The 10,459-nt window shown below is 31.8% G+C and overlaps 1 protein-coding gene across 2 annotated transcripts; it reads right to left on the bottom strand.

The window, feature by feature from the left end:
• Positions 1–23: 23 nt before the first annotated feature.
• On the bottom strand, positions 24–9,789 carry LOC148628850 (uncharacterized). Of its 2 annotated transcripts, XM_088595696.1 has the most exons (11): positions 9,665–9,789; positions 8,496–8,599; positions 8,029–8,175; positions 7,042–7,194; positions 5,998–6,092; positions 5,606–5,729; positions 4,418–4,522; positions 3,328–3,396; positions 2,271–2,411; positions 1,393–1,468; positions 24–151 (listed from the first exon to the last, which is right to left on the bottom strand). In XM_088595696.1, the coding sequence occupies exons 1-11, from the start codon at positions 9,705–9,707 to the stop codon at positions 63–65; spliced, it is 1,146 nt and encodes a 381-aa protein (XP_088451822.1). In that variant the 5' UTR covers positions 9,708–9,789; the 3' UTR covers positions 24–62. The 2 variants fall into 2 exon arrangements, with proteins under 2 accessions (XP_088451822.1, XP_088451832.1); XM_088595706.1 differs by lacking the exon at positions 1,393–1,468.
• Positions 9,790–10,459: the final 670 nt, after the last annotated feature.

Below are 10,459 nucleotides of genomic sequence, written 5' to 3'. Positions count from 1 at the left end.
ACAAATGAACTTCAGAATTAATAAATAAATAAAACATTTTTAATTAATTCCAATATCCATTGTCAATGTTCCATTTCCTCCTCTGAATCACTCTCTATTATGACTTCTTCAGTGTTGTCCCCATTACAGTCTTCATCGCCATCATCTTCCCCTACAAGTACATACAGATTTAATTTATGTTCCATCTATTTCAATATAACAATAACTTGCTTGTGTTAAAGATGATCTATCATTCAGTTTCAAGGAGAAGATGTTTGAAAAGGTTTACAGACGACAATGAGCACGAAGTGATTAGGCCAGGTGAGCTAAAAAAAATTGATTTTTAGGTCACCTAGTCTAAAGGCCGTGAGAGCTATTGTCATCTCTATGCGTCTGTCGCTGTCTGTAAAATTTCTGTTTTGGGTTTGTGGCCCCTTTGACCCCTTATAAGTTGAAAATTATAAGTGATATCTTATTCAAAAATGCAGGCAAGGATTTTTATGAAGAATGCAATTTTCCAAAGGGGTATGGCAAAAACCTTAAACAAAACTTAAGGTCCCTCCACCGTGTACTTATAAGCAATGTGTTTAAATTTCAAGAAGATCCGATAAGTTTTACTCAAGTTGTCATAAATAAACGCACGCCAATGATGACAACAGTGTGATATCATTTTACAACTGAAAACATTTTTGTGGTTGTATTAAAAAGGAAAATACTTAAATCTGTGTAAAATTCACAAGCCTGTTATAGTAACATTAAATATATGAAGTAGTAATGGATGTAATAGCTCCTTAATACAAACACTTATGAATCCTACTCAGGGTAAATAAGGATATCAAATAATCAAGTTACTCCAAAGCAGTTGTCAAAAGGAATGTTTGAGTAATCATGTCACTCAATTCACATTATTCTGACTATGAGTATCATTTATATGCACAGCTCAGAAGGAGGGGCAATTACCAATTTAAAGAATTTGATTTTGTCAAATATCAAATCCATGGCATTACACACTTAAGCACATTCAATTATTGAATCACCCTTAACAGTCTTTATACATTAATTTATTAACAGAAAACTTTCTAGTTTTACATCAATAGATGTAGAATGGTACCATTATTAGCTGTCTAACTACAGTGAATACTGTCTACCAAGGTTCAAAATACATTTGAAATGATACGAAAAGACTAAAAAAAGTGTTTGGTGTAGACAAGCTTTCAGTTTACTCAGGGCTCTGTGTAGGCAGGTGTCCCTGTACTAAATAAATAGTAATGGGGAGGAATTTACTTGTTATCAAACACACCTACTGTTACTCTATATTACTTTTTTAACTGTTCTACTAACAATCGAACCTATTAGTACTCTGTATTTCACACTTTTTTATTCACCTACCGACAACTAATAAGACTATTTTACCTGGTCCTATTTCAATTAACAGCTCATCTACATGTTTTTTCAGCTCCTCATCTTCATACTTGAGTTTGATACATAGCTTAAAAAAATTAAACATTCTAATACCAGGGAAAACATATGCCATATGCATGTCGTCAATACAAATAGTTTTTTTTTCATAACAGAAGCAAAACATTAATGATTCCTTCAGTATTCTATTTTCAAATTTTACAATACGGGGATTTTAATCAGCTAAAACAATCTCACAAACATAAAGTTGCACGTGTGAAAAATGGCGAAGTTCCATGGAACAGGAAGTTGATATTGCACAACAATTTAAGTTCACAACTATATAAAACTACATACCAACCTTTGATAAATCCATCCATTGGGAGTTGAGGTAATTGTGAAGAAATTTGGATGGGTGGATAAATAAAGTACCAGTAACCATATAGTGGGGTATAAAAACAGTTATCAACCTATGATATTGTGTTACTTCAGTTATAGAAAAATTAAACGATCATAAAATATCCTAAAATATGATTTACTAGAACATTTGTACCCAAAACTTCAGAACAAAACAATATATTAGTTAGTTATTCAGTTTACTTTAGACCTCTGATTAAATGACAATCACCTGATGAAATACTATAGATATTTAATTGGACAATTGAGATGAAGAATAAACTTTCTATCAAACCTAGATTAAAATATCTCTGAAATGATAAAAAGCTTAAATCCCCATGTCAATAGCCCTGTTAACTACTTAAGTCATTTCACCAGGTAATGGCCATTCAATCAAGATAATACCAACTCTGATTTCCTGAAGTTATAGTAATGGCTGTAATATGAGGGAAAAAATCTAAATTAGGTAAAAATCTGACATCATCATAATTGCTCACCTTTTGACATTTGTCCAGGTAATATCTAGCATTACTTTTATAGTCCTCTCCCATTAAATTATTAGCCCATCCAATCAGATACCATACTTGAGGTACTTCATCATTTTCATCTAATAAACCTTCTGCTACATCTATGGCTGTCTACAAAGGCAGAAAAATAAGTTAAAGAGAGAAGTTTTTACTTAAAGTTAAATTTTTAATGTACTTCAATGTTCAGATATCATTGTTAAAGAACAGTTAACACATAAAATTATATTCCAGACAGGTGTATCATCTAACAAATATTACAGCGAGTAAAATAATTCACTTCATGGAATAGAGTTCATCTTCCCTTGATTGAATGACCATTACCTGACGAACTGCCTTAGGTATTCATAAGGAGATTTACCCTCTTTATCCTTTCACAGGTATTTTAATATTAGTTTAATAAAAAGTTTAAATCTCCTTGGCAATAGTCCAACTAACTACCTAAGACATTTCATAAGCTTATGGTCATTTGGTCAAGTAAAGATAAACTCTTTCTCATTAAGTTTACTATGTTATTCACTGTCATGGTACATGAAGTTGTTATTATTATTCCAAAAAAATTGTATCATCTTTGCAAGTGTTAATGCAAAATGATGATGATGATGATGATGATGTAGAGTTCATCATTACATTATTATATTCTGATTTCATTGCAATATATTATTGCTACACTAAGAAAGTACTATTGTTTGTTGGGTACCATTTTTTGTGGTTTTCGTGGGTAGGCCAAACCACTAAATTTGGTACCCAATGAAAAGGAAATTTTCATTGTTGTGTATACTGAAAACCTCAAAACCATGAATTTAAGAATCCATGAACTTGTGTTTCTACCAAAATCCACGAAAATTGGTAAATAAATGATCTGGTTAAAATATTAATAAGGTTATTTATTTTAACTTACATTCTGGAAGTCAGCATGTTCCTAATGTCCTATTTATCTCCTAAATACAAGAATCCAAGTTACTAAGTTCAATAATTAATTTACGAATGCTCAATATAAAAAAATAATTTGTTATACTTAAAAACTCACTTCAAACTCTTCAACTTCTATCAAAAGCTTGGTTGTCGCTATTCGTGTATCATATCCGAGTGGAACAGCCTACAAAAGATCAAACCTAGAAGTAATGTATCCACAGAACATAGATGCCCCTGTCACCCCTCCAAATAATTATGTTCAGTGAACATGGAGTTACTGAGTGACCACAACAAAGGTAAAACATGCAGTACAAACAAGAAATATTGTGTGCATACCCTTCACTTCATAAAGACTTTAAAAAGTAAACAATTTCCATTTAAATATCTCCATTTCACATCCTCTTGATGTACCAAGTAATTACATTCCTTCAATGCACATCCGAAAATTATGCCAAATATTCTTTAAAAAAATTCATCAAAATACATTGTGTACCTTCAGCAGTTAAGGAGGATAATATGCTGACATGGTCTCAATATGTAAACCCTAAAGTTATTTTTTTTCCCTTTGGAGTTTTCCCACAGTAATCAAATTTGTTCTTTCACATCTCATATGATACCCAACCTTCCTATAAAATTTCAATGAAATCTCTTGAGCAGTTCAGAAATAGATGTCCTTACAAGATTTAACATGTAAAACCCATAAGCAGAATGGCGTATTCCTTCGTGCACATCTACATATGATGCAAATTTCACCAAAATCACATGAGGAGTTAAGGAGAAGTGCTTACAAGCAATGAGGACGTACAGACGGACGAGGTGATTCCTATATCCCCTCCAAAAAACTTTGTTTGCAGGGGATATATAATTATCATGCTTAAGATGTATATTATATTCCATAATTTGGTGCACCAGTGTTCTAGTTTGTTGTACATTTCTTTTTTCTACTGTTTCCTTTATAGTGGTGACTGATTGGTGATTTGAGGGAAACATTAAAGTTATAACGACTTGGTGATGTTTATGTGTGTATTTCTTTGTAATACTCAATTCAATTGAATTTAATTTTTTAGTCCATTTTATTTTATGACATCTTCAACTACAGATTTATACAGTATATACATTAGGAAAAGTTTTTGTTCACTTATCTTATTTAGTCTTTATATAATTCTTTATGACCTTGAGCTAACAAGTGATCAAAATAGACTTACTTCAATTGGGTCAACATCTTCATTTTCACCCACTTCTCCTTTCTCAATGGCCTTAAACTTCGGTAACCATAGAGATACACTTTTCTGCATCATTGACTTAGCATTCTATATGAAAATGAATTAAAGCTAAATCAGGAAAATAGAATATCATACATAGTAAAGAATTATTTTTGGTTACCTAATCAAAAAATGAAATAACCCTTCTTGGAAGCTGTGTAAAGTATTTCTTTAAAAAAATAATACATTATAGGAACATTAAATGAAACCATGCCACTAATTGGTAAAAAAAGGGGGGATGGTAAAATGTTCAATTGGCCTAATTTGAAAACTACATTTTTGGTACTGAACAAATGTACAAAGTTTCTAAAAAAAATCATTGATCTGTTTTCAAACTGTCATCTGGAAACCATCAGGGGACAGACCAACGTGCATTTTTTCTGTAGGCATTACAAGATACCTCACCACTTTGTGTGGAGGGCATCACATAATACCTCACCACTTCGTGTGGGGTATAAAAACAATTAGCGGCACAGTTTTCATTATGTTACCACACTACAATTCAAGTCCCAGATTAGATTATCACACTGCCATGTTTCCTCATGTTGGTGAAATGACAAATGTACAAAATTCATTGAAGAGTTGTCAATACCAAAAATAACAAAAATTTCAGTAAATTCTGTTAGCTAGTCTCAGAGAAGTTGCAGCCACAAGGTCAGATGCAGACCATGCAAAGCTACATATTAGTGGTGGTCTGGACCCCCAATTTCTGTCCTAGGATAATAGATTTTACAGTTTCCTATGTTCTGGACCTTCCAATTAAGTTGACACTTTATTGAAGACTTATGATTTTCCTCAAGTGGACCAATGACTTAAAACTTGGGAAAATCCAGGACCTTCCACTCCTGATAGTAAATTTGAACCCCTGCAAAATAAGCCTTCAAAATACATTTATGACTTTGTCAAGTAGAATTTCAGTCATTGTTTTTTTTTTAAAGTCTCATAGTCATCCACTAATGAATGCAACAGTCATGTCATAAGTGGATCTAAGAGGGCTTAATCATGCTGAAAGGTTTGGTTGATAATATAGAAAAAAAACATAAATCACTGAACCTCATCCTAGACCAGTCAATAGGCCCCTCTATTGGAATATCTGGATCTGGGACTATATATATATGTATTTCCTCTAACCTCTTTATCATCTTTAGATAGTAGAAAACTGGCCATCATTTGGTAGCCCTCTGGGTTATCTTTGTCTATTTCTATGGCTTTCTCAATAAAACTTTTACACTTTCCTTCAGCTTCTTCATCAAAACTATTAAAAAAAAAAGGAAACAAATTTATTGTATGCTGAAGGACTGCTTTCTACAAAATATAAATATTTTCCTGTGTTTTTACTTTAGTTTGGTTTATATAAGTATGTTGTACTGCATTAAAATCACCACCATACTTCCCTATACTTATCATTTGATTCATATTTAACAATGTATTAAAGAAAGGCACCCAAAACTATAAAAGTATAAAAAAACAAAAATTAACAAACACAAAACTGCAAGTATATTTTCACACTTCATAAAAGTTACCATAGATCAGTCATGTATATTTCAGCTATGGCTGAGTAAGCTCCTGCTATATCACTGTCTGTAATGGTCTGTGGTCCACCGCAGGCAGCTGCTAACTGTAAAAAATATGGTTAGATATCTATTGCATATTTCTCTACCTTTCTCTCATATTATAGCAAGGGCAACATTGATTTTAGCGTAAATTATTCCATATTGTTGTCTTAATTGACTTGATTATCAATTTTAGACTTCCATATCAATCATTTATGCTTTGTTATAGAAAGGGCTGATATGGGCATGGTTTGATTCACTAGAAAATTTTTTAAATTCTTTATCAAAATAATCTGGGTGTTTTTGTGTGCTTCCAGGAATGAAAAAAACTTTCATCAAGATCAAACTCTTTCCTAAATTTTACTGATATAAATAATTATTTTAAAAATAAGCATAAAATATAATATAAAGGAATCCTTCATGTTCTATTAAAAGCAACTAACTAAATTTTTAACAGGAGATAGAAATGACACATGAAGAATGTTGGAAAAGCCCATGCCTACATTTAAGTTAACATTTTTTAGGTTAGAAAACAGTCATGAAACACACATTTATCATCTGTAGTGATTAATTTCTCTGAATACCTTTTTCTAATGGACATTGATATGACCAGTAGTAATATGTAAGAAATATATAGACATTAATTAAAGAGACTAAATTTATGTAACTTAATTTAACATAATGTAACATTTCAGAATCCTGTTGAACTACTGTAAAATCATTTCTCTACTTATCACTTAACAGATATATGTATTGCTGAGGCTCATTTGTGAGGATATTGAAATTAAACAACTTGAGTTGATATTTTGCAAAATTAAACTTTCACTCATTATCAAACCTATATCTAAAGTTGCAAGTCAAACAAATACGTATTTGAACAAAGCAAACATATTTTAGATTCTAGTAATTATACTAACGTTGGGCACATCATGTTTGTGAGGTTAACTTTCTTGAATTCTGCCAACTAAGATTTATCTATTTCAAAGATATTTTACAACTAAACATGAACTTTACCTCCTCAGCTTGTTGTTGCTCCCTTTCTTTCAGCATCATCTCTATCCCTTTCTGGTAACACTCCACTGCCTGGGCTCCTTCAAATAGCTGACCTAAATACATGTACTTAGCATGTCCTGTGTCCGGTGATAACTCAACTGCTCTGCCAAAGCACTAAAATCAAAAGCAGTCTTCACAGTTAAGCAGTAGTGGGAAGCCCAAGGCTTGTCTAAATAGAGGTAGGCCTGTAAAATTAATACTACACTCACAATATAAAATTTCAAAAAAATGTATTTCGGGCCTGTGAACTGGAAATTTAGTTGTGAAGAGTGTAAAAGCATTATAAATCATCTACAACCTGCAAGTTGACAGGTAAAATCCACATAATTTTTGTTCTACTACTTAGAGTATCCCTAAATTGTGGTTTGTACCATTAAATATGGCAACAGTTTATCTAAGTAAGGAAAATGATTGGTGCAAGATAAATAGCACTTATTCCAAAGCATACAAGTACAGTCAAGTTTATTCTGTTAATACAATCAAGTAATTTGACAAAAAATTGAATTATTTTCTTAAACCTGTGATGATGTTTAAGGCACTTGAACTAATAGTTTATCATAAATGGAAGAATTCAGCTGAGTGACTTTACATGTTTAACACTCTCAGTATACTTTAAAGAACGATTGCTATATTTTTCTGTCTATGAAGAAATGACATCAAGCATGTTGCACACTAAATAACCTGTAGCAGGTTACTTTTAAGTGTGTACCATGGGCATTGAGGTTATTTCAAATAGACAGAAAAAAATAGCCATCATTATTTATAATTCAATTTTAGTACAAAAATGTCAGGAGTAAATCATTAAAAAACATTCACAACATCACAGACACATTACAAAATTTGGTCTATGAGATTACAGAACACAGACAGATTTTTTTATCCAATTATAGAGTGTGTTACTTCTGAAATTAAATACTTTTATAATAACTGAAAGTTTAGGGATTTTACCTGTTTAGCACTCTCTGGGTTACCCAGTTCTAATAGCAGAGTTCCTGTTGTTTCAAGTGCTCTAATATTATCAGCTTCTAATTCAAGAGCCCTTTGACAAAACTTCTGAGCTAGCTCATATTCAAATCTGTCTATGCAATCTTCAGCCTGTAGTTAAAGATGAAGTAGGAGTAATTTAATCATTAATCTCCTTCAGAAAGAAAGAAATCAGATGGTATAATGCAAAAGCAGTATTGTTTCATCATCTTTAATATATGCAATAGCTAATGGCCTTGATAAAGCATACTTATTATTGCCACTTCTAATCAACATTTCCTTTCATGACTTCAATAAATCCAGCCAAAAACTTCCTAATTACTTGATGATATTTCTAAAAACAAATCATATTAATATACTCTGCAATCATCATAACCTAAAACTCTGTCATTTAAAATTATTTTTATTCTGTCTGCAAAATAGCAAAGTACTTTTTCAAGGAGCTGGTCAACACTATACTGAGGAGATGTTTTCTTTTGTACAGCTTCTGCAGCAAGTTTCTTTCTAGCTTCTCTTAACTCTTTTCTTCTGTCATCTATGAAAATAAATATGTTGTAGAAATTATTGAGCAGAGAAACAGAAAACTGGAGAAAGTTGATCAGTCAAAATTTACGACTCATTTAACACTTAAAAGCTTTTGTGAAATATACCACGGAGCTTGTTGCTTTTGGAATGGAAGGGTAGCGGGCATGTAATTTTTCAGCGGCATTTTGAAATATTCTGTTAAATTCCGGTTTAAAAAATCATTTCTGCACCATTCCGTTCCAAAGTTAATAAGCTCTGCCTACTCTCTATTACGGTTCAAAATGTCAACAAAACAGGGTCTCTCATGGAAATTTATCGAAACTTCAATAATAAATTAATTTTTGTAGCAAATTTGGTATCAGCATACAGAAAAATGATTCCGAAATCTAACTAGGTAGGTGTGACATGCACAATTTCAACTTGAAAGTCGTTACAAGCTGTTAAAAGCGATATTCTGCGGTACCACTAAATCTCCAACTTTTTGTATGGCACATCATTCTGACTCCAACCCGATATATCAATATCCAAATAAAAAAGAGGAGGGTTGCAGGGTCAGAGGAAATTCAGACTACACCATCAAATACTTCTTATCAAATCAATACAAGGATTTGTACATCCAAACTCCATATTTCTACAATTGGTTGGACCCAAAGTGAAACTACTCGAACCTTTGGCATCGCTAGACAAATCAGGTTTGCTCAACACAAATTTTTCGCCAACTTTCTAGCATCATAGTAAATCAAGTAACTCTTCAACAGAATTTTGATCAATGACAGTTTCTATTGCACAAACCCATCAGTGGTCTGGAAGACTGCTAAAGATCTCAAGTTTATACAAGCCCTTGTGAAGACTTGTGAAACACACAGGTGAATTTTTTTGTTTACAAAATGGAGACAAGACAACATTAATGATTAATACACATAAGATGTATAGTTAATACATCAAGTTGTGAGCATTTTGCTAATTTCATTCAGCAATTTTGTAACGTAAGCCATCAATGTTGAAAAGTTTTCTTACAGGTTCACCCGCCTCGGTAAATCATTAGAAACATATGAATGGTTCGGTATAAATGTACCTAATGTTGAACCAGGGTTGCGTTTAAATTTCTTCTTTCCCATTGTTTTTATCGTTATTTCATTCCGCACGTGTGATTGTTTTTCTTCGGGCAAAAAATGCAAGGGAGTGTAACACTATTCGTTAGGCGAACAAGTAGGTCGACTCGTTCTTTTCATATTTCGTACCACCCTCTCAATAAAATGTTCTGCTGTGCACAGCTTGATACGAAAGCAACTTCAAATCTAAGTATGACACAACAATCCTTTTTGCTTTTTGTGTACTTGGTACAGCATAGAATTGAGATTGATTTTTTTCAGTGAGATGCAACTGAAAAAAATTGTAAAAAGTTATGAAAAATGTAAATGCAGATATATTTTATATTCTAAACTGTATTACCTTTTTATTGCCACTACATAAAACAGTGTTTACACTTTTCTTATGTTCATTTTTATTATATATAAAATACAGAAAACTGCTTAAACAAATACAAATACTTTATTGGCACTAACTCATAAAGGAAATATGGTTATGACCAAGTTAAAAAATATATGGCATATAAACAAGATATAAAATGTTACTAATATTATAGATGTTAATTAATATAATGATGTACTGTATTAAATCAAATCAATTTGTTTCTTATTTCAAAACATTCAAATTTATATAAAGAAGTTGGTTTTATATAATGATCTATAACTCAGGAATAAAATTGTTGGTGAATAACACTTTTGTTATGCAAGTGAAGTTGTTTGGACTCAAAATATCAGAACTAAATGTTTTATGAATGCTAACAATGCCATACAACTCCACAAAT

This window comes from Perna viridis, chromosome 1, assembly GCF_037379345.1.
Source record: "Perna viridis isolate PV_CMFRI_1.1 ecotype Kerala chromosome 1, ASM3737934v1, whole genome shotgun sequence".
Taxonomy (NCBI): Eukaryota; Metazoa; Mollusca; class Bivalvia; order Mytilida; family Mytilidae; genus Perna; species Perna viridis.
This window is presented reverse-complemented; position numbering and strand designations above follow the sequence as displayed.

Excerpts from the sequence above, each read along its gene's own strand:
- LOC148628850 (XM_088595696.1), bottom strand. The coding sequence starts at position 9,707 with ATGGGAAAGAAGAAATTTAAACGCAACCCTGGTTCAACATTAG. Across the intron at positions 8,600-9,664 it reads CAACCCTGGTTCAACATTAG|ATGACAGAAGAAAAGAGTTA; the intron begins GTACATTTATAC and ends TTATTTTCATAG. Across the intron at positions 3,397-4,417 it reads AAGATGTTGACCCAATTGAA|GCTGTTCCACTCGGATATGA; the intron begins GTAAGTCTATTT and ends GATCTTTTGTAG.